Here is a 23206-nt window from a genome sequence, read left to right as displayed (position 1 = left end):
ATTGTGCCCTGGAAATTGTAAAACACTGCTTAGAGGTATTAAAGAAGGTCTGAAGAGTTGGAGAGGTATACCATGCTCATGGACAAGAAGATTTAATATTGTGGAGGCATCATTTTCACCGAAACGGATCTACAGATTCAGTGCAATGGAAATTAAAATCCTGGTAGGCATTTTCAAAAAATAGGCATTGACAGGATGATCCTGAAATGTATATGGAAAGGCAAAGGACCCAAAATAATAAAAGGAAATGTGAAAAAGAATTTAGAGGACTCCTGCTATGTGATTGTAAGACTTACTCTAAAGCTACCATGATGAAAGCATTCAGGTGTTGACATAAAGATAGACGTGAAGAGCAAGGGAGTAGAAGAGAGTCTATAGTCTCACTCCTATATGACTTTTGACTGTGGTGTTAAGAAATTTCAGTGGTGAGAAGGTGGTGAGAAGGTAGTCTTTATGGGCAAATGGTGCTGGAACAAATAAACATCCATTTGCAAAAAAATAAACCTGGATCCTTTACTTCAAATCATATATAAAAATTAGGATGGATCATAGATGCAAGTGTAAGATTTAAAACTATAAAGAATAAAAGAAGAAAGAAATCCCCCCTTTTTAAAAATGTTGAGTTAGACGAAGATTTCTCAGAAAGTACACAGAAAGTATGAACCATAAAAAACATTTAGCACATTGGACTTGATCTAATTAAACACTTCTGCTCTTCAAAAGACACTGTTAAGAAAATGGGAAGGTAAGCCACAGATTGGAATAAAATGTTTGCAAAAACACATATGTGATAAACGCATCTAGAAGAGATAAAGGAGTGTTATATAGCTTGACAGTTGAAAAGATAAATGACCCAATTTAAAACTGGGCAGAAGAGTTGAGCAGAGATTTCATCAAAAAAGATGTATGAATGGTGCATTTGCATATGGAAAGATGCTTCACAGCTGCAGTCATCAGGGAAATGCAAATGAAAATCGCACGCAGGTACCAGGGTGTACACACAAGCGTTGGCCAGGATGTGGAGAAACTGTCGGACGTTATCGGTGGGAATGCAAGCTGGGGCAGCCGCTTGGAAGGACGGTTGGGCAGTTTTTAGAGAGTCAGTCATACTTACTGGAGGACCCAGCAATTCCGCTCCTATGTGTTTCCCCAACAGACATGAAAACGTGTCAATGGGAAGATGCACGTGTGAATGTTCACATACCGCTTTATCACCCCAAAGTGGGAACAACACAAATGCCCATCAGTGGGGAGATGGCGAAGCCAGCGGTGGTGGACCTGTGCAGTGGGATCCTTCACAGCGATAGCCAGAGTAGGCACGTGATCAATGTGGGTACGGAAGCATTATGTTCAGTGGAAGAGGCAGACACAAAAGGCTGTAGGATATGATTCTATTCATGTGGCATTCGAAAAAAGGCCAAACTGTAGAAAAAAGATGAGAAAATAGAAGCCAGAGGCTGGGTGTGGAAGAGGGACATGAGGGGCTTTTTGACATGATGGGAATGTCCTCTATCGTGACGGTGATGGGTGGTTCCAAAACCACACATTAGTAGGACTCCTGGGCTGTAGACTTAAAAAGAATGAATTTTAAAGAGTGAATGTTACTACATGCAAACGATACCTCCAAAACACCAACTTCAATTAAACAAACAAAAAAATGGGGCGGCTGGGTGGTTCAGTGGGTTAGGTGTCTGCCTTCAACTCAGGTTATGATTCCAGGGTCCTGGGATCAAGTCCCATGTTGGGCTCCCTGCTCAGCGGGGGGTCTGCTTTTCCGTCTCCCGCTGCTCCTTCCAGCCCTGCTCGTGCTCTCTCTGTCTCTGCCCTCTCTCTCTCAAGTAAATAAATAATATCTTTAAAAAAATGATAAAAAAGAAAACCCAGGGGAATTTCCCCAGATGATTAAATATCCCCTTATTATTAATATTAGTGATCACTCAATTAAGTGTTAGTACCATAAGTTAGCATTAATATAATAAATAAATGAGTGTGTGATATTCTGGTATTCAGATGTGCAATAGTATGTTTGTTCACCACCTCCCCCCCCAGGTTGGAACATTGACTTTCTTTCAACGTTTTTTGGTATTGCACATAACTCTGTGGCGAAGCTCTTTAAATTTTTATACTTTTTTGTCGTTTGGTGTTGTAGGTAAATTCCCACTGGGTGAAATGCGTGACTGTTCCCAGGCATTTCAATACCAAGTGTCACACTGTCTCCTAGAAGGTGTCCATTTGGGCTCCCGTCTGTACTGAATGAGAATTTGTATCCTTGCCAAAATTTAGTACATTAAAAAAAAAAAAAAGTTCGCCAGTTTGATGGGAGACAAAAGAATCTTGCTTTAATTTGGGTTTATTTAACTACTGGTGACATCGAGCATGATTTATTTGTTGATTTCCCTCCTTAGCTGCAAGAGTTTCATAGACATCTATCAGGAGTGTTGCTGTTGTAAATCTTGGCCTCCATTGGTTGCTGACTTCTTAGCTATCCTTTCCTGCCTTTACACCCCCCAGAACTTACCGTCTTTTTTAAAAAAGATTTTATTTATTTATTTGACAGATAGAAATCACAAGTAGGCAGAGAGGCAGGCAGAGAGAGAGGAGGAAGCAGGCTCCCTGCTGAGCAGAGAGCCCGATGCGGGGCTCGATCCCAGGACCCTGAGATCATGATCTGAGCTGAAGGCAGAGGCTTAACCCACTGAGCCACCCAGGTGCCCCCAGAACTTACCGTCTTAATAGCAGTCCTCTGCTCTAGCAATCCTAGTTGGCTTGGAGCATGTGAGTGGGGCTGGTGGGCAGGGACCCTGTGTCTGGCCCCCCACCCCCTGTCTGGTTGAGTTGCTCCACTGGGGTTGGTGGGGTGACCCTGGGCGCTGGCTGGTGGCCTGGGCTCCCTTCACATGGGCTCCTCGAGGGACTGCTTGGGCTTCCTCGCAGCATGGAGTCTGGTTCCCAGAAAGACTCTTCCAAGGTGCTTTAAGCTGGGACCCAGAAGCTGGTGTGCAAGGCCTCCAGCGCCTCCCGCTGGTCATGTGGTCATGGAATCTGCCTCCCCTCCCCATTCAAGGGAGGGGACATAGACACCACGTCTTAAGGGGCACTTAAGAATTTGTGGCCGTTTTAGAACTGCCACCCTTAAAAAATGTGTTTTGGTATTTTGTCGTGGTTGTTAATATGTATCTGTAGGTTTTCTGTGGCTCTATATACTTAGAGCGTTTTTCAGAAGTGGAGGGGATGGACAGATGAGCAGAAGTCCCCCTTCACCCCCTACCAGGGCTCAGCCCCTGCCCGGACGGAAGCCCCTCACTGCTGGGTGGGTATTGTTCTGGGCCTTTCTGTGTGTGCATTTACATGACATGGTTTCAGGTTACATAGACAGTTTTTATTTATTTTAGCATGAAAGGGATGGTGCTCTGTGAATGTTTTTGTGATTGGCTCTTTTCACATGTCCTGGCTGTCTGCCCTCAGGCCAACGAGACCAGCCCTTTCCCATCCAGCCTCTGCAGAGCATTTCATACCCTCCGCATGTTTATCTAACTCACTCCCACCTGGTGGGTCTTTACCTGGTTCCATTCTTTGCTATTGCAAGTGACTCTGCCGTGGATGTCCTTATACCTTTGTAGGGTTTCTGCAGAATTCAGCCTTGATGGGGGGAACGGCAGGTCAAAGTGTGTGTATGTCCTAATTGGGATGCTGCAAAATTGTCCCCACAACGTGTTTCCTCCCTTTCTGGATTTATCTTGAGTACACAAAACACATTTCCTTCACTTGTATGTTGGATAGCTCTGTTTAATGGCTGGCTGTTTAATGGTTAAAATTCTGTTTAATGGTTGGTTGGTTGGCTGGCTGCTTGGTTGCCTGGCTGGTTCATTGGTTGGTTCGTTGTTTAGTTGATTGGTTGCTTGGCTGGCTGACTGGTTGGTTGGCTAGTTGGTTGGCTGGTTGGTTGGTTAGTTGGCTGGCTGGTTGGCTGGCTGGCTGGCTGGCTGGTTGGTTAGTTGGTTGGCTGGCTTGTCAGTCTTCAGTTGGTTGGTGGGTTGGTTGGCTGTTTGGCGGTTTGGTTGGCTGTTTGGCTAGTTGGCCGGCTCGTTGGTTGGTTGGTTGGCTATTTGGTTAGTTGGTTGGCTGGTTTGTCCATTCACTGTGCAGTGTTTCCACTCTGGGCTAACCTCTCTCCTCCCACCGTGATTGTGGGTGACACCCTTCTCTCAAGAAGCTCACAGTCCAGGAGATGGCAGGTCCCTTGGGGCATCTCCTGATAGTCAAGTGGGGGAGGGCATGGTGTGTGCAGGCTGTGGTGTGGCGCTGGGGTGTCACGGTTTATAGTGGGGGCTCTTGCTCTTCTTGAACTTCATTAAGCAGAGAGGTTTCTTATGGACCCACTTTGACTTGCCATAGTAACTCGAGGGAGGGAAGGAGCCTGAGACTCCAGTGTTGTTGGTGCTACTGATTTTGGCCACCATTCATGGCTTTCTGGGACAAGTTCTGTCGGTGTGCCCCTTTGTAATAGGGAAACTGAGGCTTAGGGTGGTGGATCTGCTGTTGGTTTTGGGGCATGGGAGTTACCTGGTTCCATGGTGTGTCAGTTTATTTAGTTCTGAGTCCTAAAGACCACTGTCCCCGCCCCCAGGCAGGAAGTGTGTGCCCCTCTAGGGTGGGGGGCCAGTGGTCTGGAACCACTCAGGCCAGTGCAGTCGAGGCCTTGCCCGGAGTCTGGAATGTCGGGAGGGGTCGTGCAGAAAGGATGCAGACCTCCCACATGTGCTTGACTCCACGGGGACCCCAGAGAGTGTCGCTGCATGAGCAAGGCCCCACAGCCCTGTAGTGACTGGTCCTACGTGTCCATTGCACAAAGCTATTTGTGCTTCTGATCCGGGGCAGTTCTGGCGCATGCCCACCCGGCCTCCTCTGAACGCCCCCTTGAGCGCTCCCTAGGTGCTGGGCCTGGGCAAGGCCATGGGTGCAGAGGGCCCCCTGCCAGTGTGACCCCAGCTGGCCCGATGGCAGCCCGCCCAGCCTCTGGGCCTCATGGAAGCAGGTGGGTTGAGCCTGTCCCTACAAACACAGCCAGCTCCAGCCGGGTGGAATCTGGCGCCTGGTGCCATCCCCACCCCTTTCCTCCAGAAAGGAGACAAATTACCTCTGAGGAAACTAAGACTAATCATCTGGTTTCCCATCATGCCTGCGGGCTCCGCTGCTGGACCGGCTCCCGCTGGCAGCGCCCGTGCACACGCAGCCCCGGCCACCTCCTCTGGCCTGGGCCATCCTTGCAGCTGGCCGTGGGACTCCCGTCTGTGCCCTGTTCGGTCTGTAGCCCCTTGTGGAAGGATGCAGGCAGACGCAGATATGCTCCTTTGTTTCCACGAAGCCGGACGGAAAGCGGGGATGACCGAGGAGAGGAAGAAGGCGCTGCGGAGGTGCTGCGAGAAGCTGGACACGTGCCCTCCACGCCAGGCCAGCAGGAGGAGACCTCCGGCCCCCCGGTCGTGACACGGGCTCCCGCTCCTCAGGGTGCTGGGGTCTTAGTCTGGGTCTGGAGCACCCGCGGTCTTCGGCACAGCGGGAGCCAAGCCTGCTCCGTGAGGCTCAGTTGTGCCCCGACGGGATGTCCCCGGGCTGCCTTGCTGGGTGGGTGGCTTACTACCTCGTGTGGCCCTGGACAAGCCTGAGGGGCTTCCTCTGTTCCCCTAGGACGGCCGCCCTCTTGTCCACTCCTCCTGCAGGACTCCCTCCTGTGTGCTCGGCCGTACCAGCCGTCGCTCACGGGAGGCCTGGTGGGCAGCGGGACATCTTCCCAGGGGATGTGTGTGGGCTGAGGCTTCTCTTCTCGTCTGGGGCTGGCCTGTGTGCCAGGCTGGCCTGTGTGCAGGTGCCCTTGGCCTAGGTGGTGGCGCACACGTGTGTTTGAGCCCCGGGGGGCACCTGGCCAGCCTTTGACCATGGTGTGGGGTGGCGTGGAGATGCCAGGGGTCTAGCCCCTCAGGTCAGCCCCAGCAAGAGGTGGAAGGTGGGGGCCCCAGCCTCGGGAGTGAGTTTCAGACCTGTCCCACCTCTGAGGGTGCAGACCAGGAGAACTCCCTCCCCCACGGGGCCCTCTGTAGGAATAGTGTGCCCTTAAATAGGGTGGCGTGGGCACACAGTGGGTGCTCAGGGCCTCAGCTGACCCCTCCCCAGGTCATGCAGGTGCGTGGTGGGTCCTCTGGCCCTTGCTGACCTCCTGTCCCTCTTCGACCAGATTCACTGCACTCGCTTGCAGCCCCAGTCAGCTGTCGGGAGGCCCTTCGGGAAAGGAGTACGAGCTGTTGCCAGCTCAGCGAGGCTGACCCTCCCTCTCCACCTGCTGCTCTCCTGTGGCCTTTTGGGGCCTGTGTGCTTCCTGGCTGCTGTCACTCCCTCACCGATTCCCCATTTCCTGGGCCATGCTGGGCAGCTGGATGGCCCGTGATGACAGCTTAAGTGCTCCGACAGGACTCACACCTCTCCAGGGTGACAAGTGCAGCGGGGACGGAATGCCACGGATATTTGCTGGGATGAGAAGGCCAGTCAGGTTCCTGTGAAGGAACTCACGGCCCCCTGGGGCTTTTCCCAAGGCTGAGCCTGGGGCTTCTGGGCCCCAGGAGGCTAAAGCAGGGATGGGGTGGCCGCCATTTCCCAAAAGCAGGGTGGGTGGGGCGTGTGGGCTGAGGACACCCTGCTTAGGAGCGAGAACTCGGGTTTGTGTGCACCGACTGAGCGAGGCCGGGCTGGGGTGTCCTGCACTTGGCCCTGACCTGCTGACCGGCTCTGTGATGGGCTCGAGGTCCCCTCTGCTCCCGGCTGTCCGGGAGAACTTGAGGCTTTCAGTTCTGATCAGCTTTAGGTTCGTCCTTCCCCTTGCCTCGATGGCCCTCACCCTCAGCATGCTGCCCTGAAGGCACGGTGAGGGGCGGGACGGGGTCAGCCCTCCCGCCTCCCTTCATCTCTGGGCTCTTGTGTTGGTTCACAGAAGGAGCACTCCCAGGGAGCATGTCCCGCACCCCAGCGTCCTTGCCCTCCTCCCCGCACCCTGTGGGGTTGGTTGTGGGGGCAGGGGGAGGGCTCAGTGTTGTCCAGTGGTCCCATTTCGGGCTGATGCGGCCCCCACTGTGGCTAGGCTGCCCCAGGGCCGTGCCTGCTCCCATCCCAGGGCTGGCTGTGTCCCTCGCTGTGTTCCTTCCCTTTCACAGAAGGTGGCAGGGAGGCTCAGGGTTAGAACCCACTTTCTCCAGGGCCGTGGCGCTGCTGGCTGGAGGAGCTGTGACCAGAGTCATGTCTGCAGAGCCCTAACCCCAGGGCCCTCAGAAGGAAGGCGGCCTCGGGGGGCACCTGTCCCGGCCATCTTTCTAATCCAGGAGGCAGATGCTGCACAAGTGACTTGTACAAACAGTCACACAAGAAAGCTGCCTCCTTCAGCGGAAAACCTCCCCTAGGAGGCCGTGTCAGCAGGCCCCGAGCTCTCCCTTAGAAACTGAAAAACAGGCCAGAAGTGAGTGATGGGCATCGCGATGCAGAGCACCGCGGGCCCCGTGCCGGGCTCGCCCCCGTGGGAGACAGAGACTGACAGGTGGTCAGGGATGCTGTAGGGAAGGCCGGTGGAGTCCCGGCTGGAGAAATGGGGACAGCAAGCCCCTGCCAGCTGTGGGCTCCCGGCCAGGCAGGCCCTCGTGTCCCTTCCTGCATGAGGCGTTCCATGGCCCACAGGGCAGGGTGGGCAGAGCCAGGCTCGAATCCAGCCCCCTCTAGCCACAAAAGTGCCTGAGTGGGGTCCAGGGGTGCTGAGGCCATGTTGGGGGTGGAGCCCTGGAGGCTTGAGCAGGGTGGTCACGCTGTGCACTGCACAAGCCCAGGACTCCGCTCTCAGGGACCATGGTGGAGTGGTCTGTGTAATGCCGTGGCCTTGGTGAGGTGGCAGCCAGTGAGAGCTGGGCCTTTCGGGCAGGCCTGGGCCCTGGTGTTGATGTTGGCAGAGGAGTGAGTGTTCGGTGATGGGAGCCACTGAAGGGTGTTCAGGGACCCGTGTTCCCAGCGTGGCAGCGAGCCTGGCCTGCCCTGAGGTGACAGTCCTGGGGTGGGGGAGGGGAAGGCCTTGGAGGCGGCCTGTCCAGGCCCTCAGCATGTGGGCCACCCCCTGCCCTTCTGCTTTGTTCCTGTAGTTTGGTCACTGCAGAGGAATTTCAGTCCCGGCCTCCAAGGGCTTGTTTGTTTTTTCAACCTGGTGGGCTGTCCTCCTTGATGGGGCCACGGGGGGCTGTGGGAGGGCCTCAGCACCGGGCCCGGGGGCCTCCGCCCACCCCCCTCGCTGGTGTCCTTTCTGGAAGCGGAGGAGGGAACCCGCGGGGACAGAGCAAGGGCAGGGGCGTGTCCGAGGGTGGCCGCATGGTTCTGCACCGACGTGCAGGGCCGCGCTCGGGGCAGGTGTCATGAGCATCAGCCGGGCGCTGGGACGGCGGGTCCCGCTGAGATCCACAGCCCGGAGAGCAGAGGGACAGGACACCGGGTGTCAGCTCCCCTCATGGAAGGACGCAGCTGGGGCAGCAGTGGGGTCACCGCACGAGGTCGGAGGCGAACATGCCGTGCTTTGGTGACCCCATCGTTGGTACCGCGCGTCGCCTGTCATCCCCACCGTGCGCCAGCCCGCTCTGCGATTTCGGAATGGTCGTTCCCCTTCTCCGCACCTGCCCGTTTCCGGATAAAGGGCCCTCGTCCTGTGGTGTCTGTGGTTCCTTCTAGCTCTAAACTTAGACGGTTCTGAGCATTTTGAAGGTGGTCCTTGAGGGAACTCCTACGTTTTCTTTTGATGTGGACGACGTTGACTCTGCAGTGTACAGAACCCCCTCCTCCCCGCCCACCCCCGCCTCTGGGCTCATCCCACGAGGTCACGCAGGTCCCCGCAGACGCCCCGCGGAGTTTGGCCCCAGTCTCTGCCGGGAGGGCTCGCTGCTGGCAATGCTGGGCTGTGGCCTTTGCAGGGAGAGCTGTGGAGTTCTAGGGTTGGGGAGGCCTGGGCCTCCCAGCACAGGGACTGAGTCCTCGCAGCATGGGGCCAGCATCGTTCCTGCTAGGTGCCGGGGAGGCCACCTGCGTACCTCTCGCCTCCCCGCAGCCCTGCCGGGAACCGGGGGTCTAGAGTCTTCTGAGCCTGTGTCACGGGAGGGCCACGGCTTTCCTGTCCCAGGGAGGGCAGGGGTGCAGACGGGGGCTGTGCAGGTGACCATGGGATGAAGAGGGACCAGCCCAGACCCTTACCTATCCCCAGGGATCTCCAAGCCCGGGGGCTGATGGAGCCCATCACTGTGGGGGACAGTGTGGAGGGTCATCTGATGAGAGGGAGGTGCCGGGATGCCCCCACTCATCCCACCCGGGCCTGGGCTCTGGTGGAAGCCTGGGACCTGAGAAGGGACCCAGGGTCCTGGAGATCGGGCAGGTGGATGGGACGGCCCTGATGAGGACACCCTGATGGCAGAGGAGTGGTGAGCTCGGGCTTAGGGGCCCCAGGACTCGGGGATGGGGGATAAGTCCCCTCCCACTGGGGCTCTGGTCATGAGTGGCCTGGTGGCATCCGAAGGCACGTTCTGGTTGCAGGCCCGGAGAACAGGTTCTGATAACCCACGGCCTGCTCCCTGAGCCCTGGAGGCCATAGGAAGCCATCCTGCTGTTTGCCCGTAGCGAGGGTTCGAAAACACACGGGGCTTATTTAAAGAAAAGCAAAAACAAACAAAAATGAGAAGGTGAGGACTTGGAGCCCGAGGCTGGCTCCCGCGCAGCTGCCCTGTGGGGAAAGCGGGGCTCTGTGCCGCGCCCGTGATCCTCGCTGGCCTGGTGACCGTGTGACCTGCTGGCGGTCGGCCACGAAGGCCCTGGAGTCACCGCCGGGGGCTACCTTGGTGCCTCATGTCCTGCAGCCGTGAAATGGGGGCAGTGGCCCCTGGCAGCGTGGAGCCCTGCCGTCCTGGCCGGAGAAGCACCAGGCAGTTGGCTGGAGGTCGTGGAATGTGCTTCTGGGGGTGGCAGAGGTTGTCCTAGTAGGGATGGTGGACGTGTGGCCCCTGGCCATGTTCCCGTCAGTGATAAAATGTGTCTCTGGGGCCTGTGCCTCCTGCCCCGGGCCGTTCTCGTCTATACCTGCTCGCCAGTAGGTCAGTCCATGCATCCCAGCACACGGTGGCCCCGGGGGGGGGGGCGGCGGTGAGCAGGGAGAGGTCTCACCGGGCGGGGGCCTGCTTTGCACACTGTGGCCTCAGGCACCTAAGTGGGCCCTGGGCGGGGGCTTCAGTTCCCCACTCTGTCCCCACTGGGCGGCGGGGACACACAGAGTTGATGCCCACCCGGCCGTCACGGAGGGAGGAGCAGGTACGGCTTGCTGCTTGTCCAGGAAATGTGCCCAGGGCAGCCTTTGCTGCTGGAGCCCGTGTCTCTGGTCTCAGCGAGGGGATGGCCTCAAGACCTTCTCCCGGTTGGGGTGACATGGGGCTCAAACCCAGGCACACCTGTGCCCAGAGCCGGCGTTGCTCCCCAGGGCCCTTCTCATCCTGATAGAGGCAGCAAGGGCTCAGGTTTCCTAAGAAACTGCCCTTCCGAAGGGGAGGCTCCTGTGTCAATAGGAAGGAAAGTCCACGAAAGTCCTGTCCTTCCAGATGCCTCCCAGGCCCTTCCCACATCTTTTATACAACTTTGAAGTATTTTTTTAGCTCTGGCACCAGGAGCCCCTGGCCGGCTGGAGGGGTGGCATTAGGCCTGAACGGTCTGGCGGCCTTTTCAACTTGTTTAGCAGAGACCCATAAACATGTCCCGGAGGCTTCTGGAAAACAGCTCTCCGGTCAGCAAGTGAGAAAACAGGTTTGCAGGCTGCCCATCTGGGAAGAGCATCACCAGCTAGTGGGGTGTGAGCCCGAGGAGCCCCAGCCGGGATCTTTGATCCCTCCCCTGGCCACCGCCCGCCTTGGAACGGAATCTCAGAGATGAGCCAGAGCTGGGGCCATGTCACTGCGGCCGGTGAGCCGGCAGCTGGCACGGCCTGTCTCTTCCCACGGCCCGAGCTCAGGCCTGGGCTCTGCTGGCACCTGTGCCTGGTGTCAGGTGACGGGCTTCGGCCAGGGCTGCCGGGGACCTGGTGTGAGGGGGCCTGGTGCCGAGTGCTTCGGACGTACCCCCACTGCGTGGAGGGGCTGACTACACTGTGTGCTGGCCAGGCCCCGGGTAGCAGCTGAGAGCCAACCCGGAAAATCAGAGGCCACAAGAGGCCATAACGCTGTGCATGAGTGGGGGTCAGTCTGGACTGGGAGTGTCCTGGGTCCCCATGCTGTCCCTTCCTTAAGGGTCCCCACCCACCCCCATGTGTCCTTGGTTACAGTGACAGGTACGCAGCTGAGCCGGGTGGTGGAAATGACATTGCTGGGGGCAGAATTTTGGGGTCTGGGGAGCACGGTGTTCTCAGGGCCCGGCCCAGGCTGCTGTTCTCCCATCCTAGTGCGTCACCATGTGGGGAGGGGGACCCAAAGGGGGCCGTCTGCACCTTCCAGGTCAGCATCTACTGGATCAAGCCATGCCTGAAGAGGGTCCATCCACATTAGCCCTGGGTGCCATGGCCTGGCCCAGCTCCAGGCCTGCCCTCCCGGGTGAGGGGCCTCTGTCAGGGTCTTGCTGAATGAGCAGTGAATGGGCACAGGCTTTGGATCTCTACACCCCGCCCCCCCCCCGCCAGTTATCCTGAGCTCCAGGGACAACTACCGGCTGCGGGATTCCTAGGACCGGAGAAGGGGAAACTGATGCTGGGGGACAGGTTCTTTTCTCCCCTCCAAATCCTCCCCCACTGTTAGAAAAGTGGGCTTTGCTCTTGAGCGAGTCTCGGGCATGTACATGGTTACCCGTCTGGCGACTCTGCGTCAGCCTCACGGTCACACCTGCAGTGGGGGCTGATTCTACTAACCCAAGTCACCCTAAATGTAAAGACAAACTTACTGGCTAATGTAGATGGACCCCCTTCAGGCATGGCTTGATCCAGGGGCTCAAGCTGTGTGGCAGGAGTCTGTCTCTTCCTCCCAGGAGAGGGTGGCCTGCAGCTCCTAATTCACAGTCTGTGGGTGGGGCCCCCGAGCCGGGAGGACTCCTCCTGCCTGAGGGAAAGACCTAGCAGAGAGTTTAGTCCAGCCCTTTGCATTCTCTCTGGATCGGAGGTGCTGTGCCCTGATTGGCCCGGTGGGGCTCAGTGGCCCAGCGGCAGGGGCAGAGCCAGTCCCCACCCCCACATCCACCCTGCAGGCAGGTGGGTGCTGGCCCCTGGGCTCCCTGAAACCCAGGGCCGCACCAGTCCCACTCCAAGTTAATTACTTTGGCCGGGACTCCTGGGGCCTCTTGTTTGTAGTAATGGGAGCTGGCGCTCCCCGTGAGATCTCCTGTTTGGGGCACGTGTGGGGATCCCGGCTGTGGTCCTCAGAGCCTAGAGGTCCCTGCTCTTCCTGATGTGAAGGAGGGAACCACGGGCACAGGGGGGCCGGCTCTTGCTGGAGGATGTGCCCTGGCCCTGTTGGGAATGCCCTCGGGCTCTGCAGCCCTTCTCTGAGGAGCCCCCGATGGAGGGTTCAGAACTTTCTGGAAGGGATGCATGGATCCCCTCCTCCCTTGGCCTTGGTTCCGACTGTTTTGCCTAGGCATAGGTCTTCTGGGGGAAATGGAAATTGGCTCTTGCTGTGAACAGTGATGGGAGAATCTCATTTTAATTGGGTGACTATGGTGGCTAAAATGTGCCAGCGGTCTCTGTGGTTCTTGTCGTGGTCAACTGGACGTGCTGACCCCCAGGCTGCAGGGCAGAACCGGCAAGCTGCCAGTGCCTCGCTCCGGAAGACCTCCCTCCCCTCGCAGCCGCCCCCGTCAGCAGGGGCGTCCGTGCAGCCTGGCAGCTTGCGTCTGGATGGCTTCCCACAGGGGGTGGGAAAGGGTGTCTGGGTCCCTCCGGCACCTGCCCGTGGGGGATGACATGGCGGAGGAGCCAAGTCGCAAACTTGGGGAGGGGAGGCTGCAGGGGCGTGGTGGGCGAGTGATGGTTCGCTCCTGGCGCGTGGCTGCAGTGGGAGCTGGCCCGGGAGCAGCGTTCTGGGGATGCGCACGTTTGCTCTTCTCAGAGCGGCCACCCTGCACCCCTGACCCCCCCCCCCCAGTTTCTCAGTTGGTTTGGAGCTGGTTCCCATTGCCCTCAGCCCTGTGCGCGCTTCCCGCCTGCTGCTCCTCCCCCTGCAGCTAACCCCGCCTTCCCTTTGCCCTTTCAGCTCAGCCGGCAGATCTCCTGAAGGTCCTCGATTTTCACAACTTGCCTGATGGCATAACCAAGACAACAGGCTTCTGTGCCACGCGGAGATCTTCCAAAGGTCCAGATGTCGCTTACAGAGTCACGAAGGATGCCCAGCTCAGTGCACCCACCAAGCAGCTGTACCCTGGTAAGAGACGCGGGTGTGTTCCTGGAGGAGGGACGGAGCCTGTGTTCCAGGTCCGGGGCTGGGGTGGGGACGGGCATGTGTGGGGACAGGTATGGCTGCGCCCGCCCACCTCCGGCCCGGGCGCAGGGCAGGGTGCCTGTGTGGCGGGAGAAGCACACTTGGCTTTCCAGGAAGCCCTTCTCCGGGGCCGCTGTGGTCTCGTTCTCATGAAACAGCCCAGGCGGCCTCCCCTTGCCCTTCCAAGCAGGTGTCTCTCCTGCCGCAGACAGGCTGCCGTGACTCCACGTGCGAAAGAGTGACCTCTGGTTCTCCTGTGACACGGCGAGGGTGAGAGAGACCCAGGGTCGTGGGAAGGGACGCGCACCTGCGCAGAACGTCATCTGGGGGCAGTGACGCAAAGAGCCAGGATGGGAGCGTCAGGGCCGCAGCCAGAGGGTGCCGGCTTCTTAGAAGCAGCTGCTGGCGCCGGATCGCTGCCCTGCATTCCGTGCCTGTTGCGATGTTGGCTGCTGACATGGGCCGTCCTAGTTGTCCCTGTGGCCGGGCTGTGGACGCTATGGGATAACCACCCCCCACAACACCACCCCCCCCAGGTCAGCTAAACCCTCAGGGCTTAACAGCCCATGATCCATGACCGAGCCCCCCACCCCCTTAAATGAGCTCGTTCTGATTCCGGTCAGAAAGGGGGGGCCAAGCAGGTACGCCCCCCCCCCCCCCCGGGCAGGCGGCCACTCCGTGGCTGTAATATACTGTCATTAGGGTAGGACTCTGCTTCAATTTTTGGTGACCTGGCTGTGACCCCAACGTTGGGCAGCCCGTGGACAAGTCGTGGTGTCTCTATGCTCCTGCATCCCCCACGGGGTCCCGAAGGCCGCGCTCTTTCAGGGGCTCTGTGCTTGCTTCTGATGCCCCTTGCCCTCAGCGCAGCTTTGACTCACGGGGCCCTCAAGAGTCCGTCCCCAAGAGAGGCTGGGTCGGTCCTTTTCACGAAGGTCACTTGAGGTAGATGAGGTCAGTTGGGGCGCCGGGTCCCCTCCAGGCCTCCCGGGAGCCCACCTCTGCATGCCCGGCTGCCCTGGGCTTCAGACGAGGTCATTGTCGGGCCCCCTGCTGTCGGGCTGCCATTCCACATGTCCCCACAGCTCTACCTCCACTTCGGGGCTGAGCCTGTTTTCTGGAATCACCCACCGGGTGCTTGCTCTCATCTCTGCCCCGCATCCCCCTTGTCCCCGCATTCCCCCATCCTAGAGAGACGGAGGGGCACCGGGGAAGGGCCCCAGGGGGGTGACTGCCTCAGGCCCTGGTGGCTGTGTGGGGCGTGCACGACGCTGTCCCCCTGCCAGGCCTGGGAAGCCAGGCGTCCTGCCCGGGACGGATCTGCTGTCCGTCTGATCCCCGACGCCCCGCTCAGGCTGAGAGTGTGTCCCGCCCTCCGGACACTGCATGGATCCCGGGGAAAGGGGGGTGACGGGAGATGGGTGTGCGTCCCTCACCTGTAAGACAGGTACAATCTCTCAGCCTGCGTTTTCCCTAAGCTCTTGAATTCGTGACGTGATGAGACAGAGTGTAAACGCTCTGACAGGGTCTTCTGGTCACGATCAGCGTGGGGAGCAGAACAGGACCGGCCAGAGGCAGCATCTCATCAAGGCCAAATGAAGCTGGAGGCGGCCTTGGGCTGGTTTGAGTAGGAATTTCGGGGGGTGGGGTGGGTTCCCTTCTCCAAATCCCAAACTGTGGAGTCCGTGAAAGCGGCCACGGGACATTCATCCAGGCCGGTGTCGTGTGCCTGTGGCCTCGGGTGTGAGGGGACACGTGGATTTTGTCCCTTCTCTCTTGGACACTGGCTGACCTTTTCCCTGGGAGGCCCATCTCCCGGGTCGGGGCAGCGTGGCTGCATTTTGGACGCCTGTGTCTGCGGGCCGAGCCGGTGGTCAGGCAACCTGAGTTGAGTGTGAACGCGTTTAAATGAGTCTTACAGCAAAGGACGTCCGTGTCCGGCTGACTCGTGGCCGTGATGAGAAGACCCCGGAGTTGCCCAGCTGCTCCGAGGACACAGGGTCCCCTTCACGGGCTCACGAAGCAGTGCTCTACGGCCAAGGCCGAGCTTTGTGGGGACGTGTTCTTCCCCCAGCCTGTGCCTGTCGCGGGTGAGCCCGCGGCACCCACCATGCCCGTTCACCTGTTGGGCGGCTCTGCACGAACTGTCTGCGGTCCCAGGCTCCCTGGGCCAGGGGTCAGGGTGGCACAGTGAAGGCCTGCCTGTGGGGCCACCCTCCTTCCAATTCGGTGATGTCTGCACAGGGATGTGTCCTCCCTGATCCCGAGGGACCTTCCTTGTCTCGCTTACACCCAGTGGTCCAGGTCCTGCGGTCAGTGGGACCCCGTAGTGCGACTCTCGGCATGGGCCTTTCCCGACATTTGGCCTTGGGTGGCCCTGACAGGCTATAAGGACAAGGCAGAGCCCAGAACTGGGACGCTTTGGGGGGCAAGCCGGAGAGGGTGACCCTGCTTTCCTGGGGGTCGGGGACTCACCACTGTCTGCCTGCGAGGGGACATCAGTAGAAGACAGGCCCAAGACCCTAGAAGAAGCCATCGTGGATTCTCCACGAATACAGGAGGCCGTGTGTCCCACTGGGCTGCTCTGACTTCCTGCGACCCCAGGACACAACGAGCTTCCCCATGATCCCCAGCCCCTCCTCCATTTTCGTGTCTTGGATTGGGGTCCTCTCTCCAGTTGTCCTCTGTCTGGTAACCTCGGGGTCACTGAGCCTCCCTTCATGTTCAGGATCTGAAACAGGGCTGGGATGTGACAGTGTCCCCCCACCCCCTTTGGCCTTTGCCCCAGACCTTCCCTCCAGGGGTCCTAGGGCTCCAGATCAGCTCCCGCCCAGCAGAATGTTCTGTCCGGGAGCTGTTCGCTTAGTAGGATTCAGTTTAATAGTGATGCCTTTATTAAGTTCCTGCTGTATACCCAAATGGCCCCAGTGCCCTTGGGCCTCAGCAGAGGGAACAGGAAATGACCTCAGGAAGTAATTGGGCCTCTCCCCTGTGACTCTGAGAAATCTAGTGGGAAGGGTGAGACCCAGACGCTGTCCCCCTGATGGCCCAGACAGCGCGGGTCATGGGGTGTGTCCACATCCCACCCACACCACGCCTGGAATAGACCATCTCCCGTGACAATAAAGCCATTGTATGTCACCAGCAGGGAGATTCATGTCAGGCATAAGTTATCCTCTCAGGCTCTCTGAGCCGAGATCTGCTCGCACGGGGGTGTAAACACTGGGACACAGTGTCCTCACGAGTTGGGGGTCAGGGCCTTGGCCGTCCCCGGGCTGTGTTGTTGTTCCCTGATCTTCTCTGTATTTCAGGCGGGACGACGGCTGTATATGGCACGGAGTCGTCTTGGGCTGGGGATGGGGCAGGTAACCCTTGAGATGTGAGGGAGGGACTGTACCTGTGCCACTCTGGACATGGACAGTGGCTCCAAGCTTGGGTTAAATGACCCCAGGCCCCTTGGTGCCTGTCCACCCCCAGGAACCCAACTGGGCCCCTAGGTCTTGCCCCTGGACTTGCAGTGGGGGCTTCTCCTGGCCTGCCCAGTGGATGCTGCTCCCCCGGGGCGGGGGGTAGGGCTGAGGCGGTGGCTCTGACTCCCCTCACGTCCCACGTGTGGAGGGACAGCATGGAGCCGAGGGCTCTGTGACCCTGGTGACCTCAGCACACCTCTTCCAAAAGGCTTCCTGTCTGCGCAGAAGGCGGGCCTGACTCGGCCTGTCCTGGGACGGATGGCCGTGCTGCCCAACATCACCTCGCACTGGGGAAGGGACCTGAGACGTCCCCTTTGGGGAGGGAGACCCTGGCCTGACCCCTGGGGCTGGGGGCCTTGGGCCTCTGTCCCCCTATGGCACCTTAGCTGGGGGTATGGGGCCTGTGGGGCGGACCTCTCAGCTGCCTTCTGTGTCTGCCTGGGACCTCACGCGAGTCTTGGAGCTGGACTTTGGGGGCCTGTTGATTTCCCTGATAGAAGCAGCCTTGGCCTCTTTTGCTCTTGGCTAGCCCTAGCAACATCTCCCCACCCTGGGTCCTGCAGAGGTCACGGAAGCCACAGCCAGGCCGTACCCCTCCCCACCCTGGGCCTGGTGCCCTGAAGGTCCCCTTGTCCCCGACATGGCACCCTGCCACTCTGTGCTCCCTTGAGTAGAAGCAGAGGCCCCTGCCCGGCCGCACGGGCATCGTCAGCAGAGGGCGCTCACGGATAGCGTCTCCGCAGGGAGCGGCACTGACCCGAGCCCTGCAGCCCCACAGGCCTCGGGGCCAGCTGCGCGAACTTGTCACACTGGGTCTGACAACAGGGTCGCCCCTCATCCAGGCCCATAAGCCAGGTCAGAGCCCCTCTTCCGCGAGGGTGCCCGTGCCGACGCCTTCTGGCCGCTTCAGTGGAGTGTTTCCTGGTGGCTCCAGGGACCAGCCACGCTTGCTCCGTGCCCCGGGCCCGCGGCAGAGCTGCTCCTCCACCGGCAGCATCGATGGGGAGGAGGCGCCGAGAGTTCCTGCCGTGGCCCGGGGAAGGGCGCGTGTCTGTGGGGAGATCCGGGGCGTGTGGAGCCACACCGCGCTCCCCTCGGTGGGCTGGCGTGGGCCTGGCCGTTGATGACCTCGTGGCGTTTCTGTCCTGAATCGTAAAGTGCATTCCCTGCCATTAACATACAGGGCTCGTTGTTTTTCTTCCTTTTTAAAATTTGGGTTCAAGTCTTCCCATTTCTTTCTACTTATCTTCTCTTTTGTGTATTAGCCAGGAGAAGTGGTCCCTGCCCCTGGCCTCCCTTCCGTTCCCCCCCCCCCCCCCCGCCGCCCCCGTCCCTACCCTCCTCCTGAGGGTACTCAAGGAGACACAATCTGCTAGGTATAGCCTTAGGCATTATGGAGGGTATGAAGACGCATCTGAAACAGCCCCTGCCTAGAGGGAGCTGACATTCTAGGAGGTTCTATTCAGGATTTATACACAGATGTATTGAGGTATAGGAACTGAGGAGATACATTGAAGGCTCACGATGGAAGGACCAATGAGGTTTGCATTTGAACTGAGCCTCCAAAAGGGTAGGCTTGGTCATGGGGTGATAGGGAAGGGCTGCAGGAACAGTTTGATCCAGGGACGGGTGTGCAGCAAGTGGCCATGTACCACCGTACGCATCAAAAGTTGCAAGGTCCCCAAGCCGGTTTGTCTGTAGAGCTGTGACTGCGTGTAGTTACGGGCTCCTGACTGCCTTTTGATCTCTGTCTTCTGTTACAGCATCTTCATTTCCTGAGGATTTTTCCATTCTAACCACTGTGAAAGCCAAGAAAGGCAGCCAGGCCTTCCTGGTCTCCATCTACAATGAGCAGGGCATCCAGCAGATCGGCCTGGAGATGGGCCGCTCTCCGGTCTTCCTCTATGAGGACCACACGGGGAAACCAGGGCCAGAGGATTACCCCCTCTTCAGGGGCATCAACCTGTCGGATGGCAAGTAAGTGAGCACCACGCAGCAACCCAGTCCGACTCCTGCTGGGGGGGTCCGTGCAGGCCGCCTAAAGCCTGCTGGCCGGCAAGGGAGCTGTGGCAGGATGCACTTGGTAAAAAAGCAGGAAGCTGCCACCATGCACACAGGCGGGCACCGGGCAGAGAGGACGGGTCTCCGGTTGTCATCTGCGTCTTTGCGGGGGGTCCTTACATCTCCCTGGGTCTCCCCTTCTCCTTCAGATGCACTAGAATATCTCAAGTGCTATTCTCCTAGTCTCGAAGGGACATTGAAGATGGTGTGGCTATGCCCAACTCCTTCCGGAAAGGATGTGCGACATCCTTTTATTTTTTTATTTAAATTCAATTAATTAACATACAGTGTATGATGAGTTTCAGAGCTAGAGTTCAGTGGTTCATCAGTTGCGACGGACACCCAGCTCTCGTTACATCATGTGTCGTCCTTAACGTCCATCCCCTGGCCACCCCCTCCTCCCACCCCGTCCCTCCAGCAACCCTCAGTTTGTTTTCTATGATTAAGAGTCTCTTACGGTTTGTCTCCCTCTCTGAATTCGTCTCGTTTTATTTTTCCCTCCCTTCCGCTAGGCTCCTGTTTTGTTTCTTAAATTCCACATGTGAGTGAAGTCCTACGGTGTCTGTCTTTCTCTGACTTCTTTTGCTCAGCATAACACCCTCCAGCTCCAGGCACGTCATCGTAGACGGCAGAGTTCGTCCTTTCTGACGGCAGAGTAGTGTTCCGTTGCGTATATGCATACCGTGTCTTCTGTAAACGATGCACGATGTCCTTCAGGACGCAGCCACATTAGATGTGGGCATGAACGATTTAAAAAAAAAAAAGGACCAGTCTTTCTGGAATTCTCTGTCTGGGGCATGCCGAAACCCTGGTAGTGTGAAATTCAGCTCCTCCGTGCCTAATGCACCATGTGCCTGATCTTAGAAGCCCCTCAGGGTGTGCTTCCCGTGTTTCTCACTGACAGCTCCACAGCGATCCCTCCGTCCTGCCACTTCCCAGCAAATCCCATCTTCCCCAGCAGCCCCCTAGCAGTTTGCTGTGGGGTTCAGGTTCACATGAGGCTGGACCATGGCATCTGCCGGCCCTTGGGCAACCCGGTCTGATGGCAGAGGCTGGGCTCAGAGCTGCCCAGCCCCACCGTGACTGTTGCGGTGTCCCCTGGGTTGGAGACCTGTGACCCAGGCCCCCGTCACCCACCCGGGCTGTTTCTTTGCAGGTGGCACAGGATTGCTCTCAGCATCCACAAGAAAAATGTCACCTTGATCTTGGATTGTAAAAAGAAGACCACCAAACACCTGGCCCGCAGTGACCATCCCATGATAGATGTCAATGGCATCATCGTGTTTGGGACCCGGATCCTGGATGAGGAAGTCTTTGAGGTAAGAGGAGGGGAGGCTGTCCCATGGTCACCAGGGACCAGAGCCGGCAAGAGGTCACTCCTGCCTGCGGCCACCGTGGCTTCTGCTGGCAGCCTGTCAGGAGACAGGCGTGGGGACAGCTGGCATTCTGACGTGGCCGTGGTTTCTGTTGGCTGCGGCCTCTGCTGCAATCCCGAGGGCTTTTTGTGGCCTGTGGGAATGGAGAGGCTTTGTGGGGATAGCTGTGTCCACCCTTGCCCAAGGGGCCTGGGGACAAGCTTGGGAAGGGCACGGGCTTTGGTGAGTATGGCCTGGGGTTTGTGGATAGACGTGGACTCCTACCATCTGGTATCTGAGGGTTGACCTGGGAAGGGGCAGCTGCGGCTGGGGGGACCGGAGGCCAGTGCCGGGCCAGGTGCTTGTGCTGCAGGAAGGCACACGCCACCATCCTTCAGAGGTGCTGTCCCTTGGCAGTGCCTTTCTGCTGCCTGGAGCCGGGTTTCCTAGGGAAATGCCTCAGGGATGGGGACGGGGCCTGAGCAGAGTCCTGCATTTCCCTCCTCTGAAGACTGGAGTTCACTATAAGACAGTGTCAGAGAGCCCTGTACTGCAGAAGCAGGCACCTCTGCTGGGGCCAGCAGTTTCCAGAAGCCCTGGGGGAGCGCTCTGGTGTTCCCTGAGGACTCTCCCATGTCCAGATGCTTGGCCTTTGCCAGCCCTGTAGCAGGGCCCTGGGATCTGCATTCTAGAAGGCACTTCAGGTGACTGGTGGCCCCTCTGGCTGGGATGAGGTGATGCCAGACCTCGATACTCTGGCCGAGCCAGAAGGAGCTGCTTTCCCGAGAGCACCCGACACTAGAACTGCACACCTGTGGGGGAACCCCGGGAGAGCTCAGGGCCCAAATCCCATGGGGGGAACCTGGCTGGGCCACCTAGCCCGTCCAAGACCTGGGGTCCTCGTCTGCAGCGTGGGCCAGCGGCCGTGTCGAGCCGGGGGTGCGTGTGTGAGGCCGTGCGGGCCTCCCGGTGCGGCTGGGGCCGGGCCGGCCTTGGATCGAAACGGCAGGTTGAGAATGTGCTTGGAACGGCTGGCCTGAGCGGCTGCCAGGCATGGAAGGCCTCGTGGCCGGCGAGGTGTTCGTGTTCTGCCGGCAATGTTTTCCCAGACGCGGACTTTCCTGGCGGCCGGACTTGCTCACGTTGGAAAATGTGACCTGACTTTTGCAGCGAAGACCAGTGGCCCAGTGGCCCCTGGAGCGTTCCGTCCGGCCTTTCTCCTCCCAGAGCAGACAGTGAGCTGGGCACGGCGGCCTCGATGCCCAGCCGGCCTGGCTTTCACGGCGAGGGAGGAAGAGTCTTTGTTTCTTTTGAAACAGAAGTGACTTAAGTCTTGTACTTTCTGCCGGATTTCAAATAACGGCCCTCCCCATGCCGGGCACTTGGCTTCTCCCCTTTCTTCGCAATGGGGAAGGGGGGCGGCACCGTTGAAAACAATTTCTGCAGCAGCTGCGTTCTTCCCCCGGAAGGATGTCTTCCCCTCATCAAAAGCCACTTTGTCCCACAGCTCTGCAAGGGCCTGGTGAGCTGGAAGGATTGGGGGTGATTTTGGTGGGGGCGCCCATCCCCACGGGCATACACACTGAGTCCCGTGCTGACCGCTGTGTCCAGACAGGGCTTTACTGAACTCTAGAGAGCTTATTGGGGCACTGGGGATTTTCCTGGGGTGCACGGGGCCCCACAGAGGCCCTTTGTCCCAAGTAAAGTGCCGCACAGGGCAAGAGCCTGGCATGGAGCTCGCAGCTCCGGGGAACCCTTCCCCGCAGGGGCAGACCCTTGGCCTGGCTGTGCAGGTTGGCAGCCCCCAGTCTCCCAGCCCTGGTGTGAGCCGCTGACGGGTCTGCCTGCTGGACAGGGGATGGGACCGTTGGGTCCCTTCTGAAGCCGCCCCAGGAGGAAGGTGCAGGCAAAGGTCCCACGGGCCTTGGGCCTCATCCATTTCCTTTCCCGCTGATAACCGGCAGCCCATTGCCAAACCCCAAGCCCAACGACTTCATCTGGGAAATGGGCGGAGGAGGCCTGCGCTGTGGATGAATCTGGGTAAAGTGCCCCCCGCCGCAGGCCCCCGAGAAGCACGCTTCCCCAGACCCTTGGCGGTCAGAACTGAGGTCCTCCGGCCCTTTGTCCACGTTCACCTGCAGGGACATCACTGACGGGCGTGTGTCCGGGGGCGGCTGTCCCTCCTCTCCACTTCTCCAGACTCACCTTGCAAGTTCAGTGCCAGGACGCCTGCCTTCGAGACCAGGGCCTCCAGCTGGGCAGGCAGGGGGCCGGCCCGGAAGGGCTGGCCAAGGGCATGCACCCCTGAACTGAGGTTAGCCCTCCCGGGACCTGCCCTGGCCTGTGCGTGCACGTGGCCATCCCAGTCCCCAGGGCTTGCGCTGGGAGCCATTGTGCTCGCACCCCGCCCCAGGCAGGGGCCCCTGGCCAGGCCGTGCGTAGTGCTGGGCTGGTGTGAGCTGGAGGGGCTTAGGCTGGCTGGCGGCCACTGCCTCGCTCCTTCCCCTGTGGATCCCTGCCCGCGGGTTCTGAGGCGGAGAGTGCGTTTTGCGGGGTTGCTCGGGCCGCCGTTGACCACAGCATCACTGGGAGCTGTGTGTCTTGTGTCCTGCGGCTTTGTCCCAGGGTCCCGGGTGGCGTGGGGGCCGCGTGGCGAGGGCCCACCATGAGGGGGTCAGAGCCATTCTTCAGAAGAGGACGGGTCCTGTGGGCTTCCCCGTGCAGGAGAAAGGCTTGTTTTCCTCCAGGGCTTAGGAACGAGCTTTGTGTTTTTGGAAACACAGACGAGAGTGCCAGGGAAAGTGAATGTGTCTGGCAG

General features: G+C 58.9%; 1 protein-coding gene across 2 annotated transcripts in view; it reads left to right on the top strand.

Annotated features, from left to right (window-relative positions):
• The window catches only part of COL5A1 (collagen type V alpha 1 chain), a 140055-nt gene that overhangs the window by 22674 nt on the left and 94175 nt on the right, over positions 1 to 23206 (top strand). For both annotated transcript variants that reach the window (XM_032866237.1, XM_032866235.1), the window contains exons 2-4: positions 13278 to 13445; positions 18736 to 18949; positions 20190 to 20352. In XM_032866237.1, the coding sequence (XP_032722128.1) occupies positions 13278 to 13445; positions 18736 to 18949; positions 20190 to 20352 (545 nt within the window). The remainder of the gene's footprint in view (positions 1 to 13277; positions 13446 to 18735; positions 18950 to 20189; positions 20353 to 23206) is intronic.

The sequence above is a fragment of the Lontra canadensis genome, unplaced genomic scaffold (assembly GCF_010015895.1).
Source record: "Lontra canadensis isolate GAN:19392208 unplaced genomic scaffold, GSC_riverotter_1.0 scaffold30, whole genome shotgun sequence".
Lineage (NCBI taxonomy): Eukaryota > Metazoa > Chordata > Mammalia > Carnivora > Mustelidae > Lontra > Lontra canadensis.
Note: the sequence above shows the minus strand (reverse complement) of the source record. Positions and strands in the feature narration are given on the sequence as shown.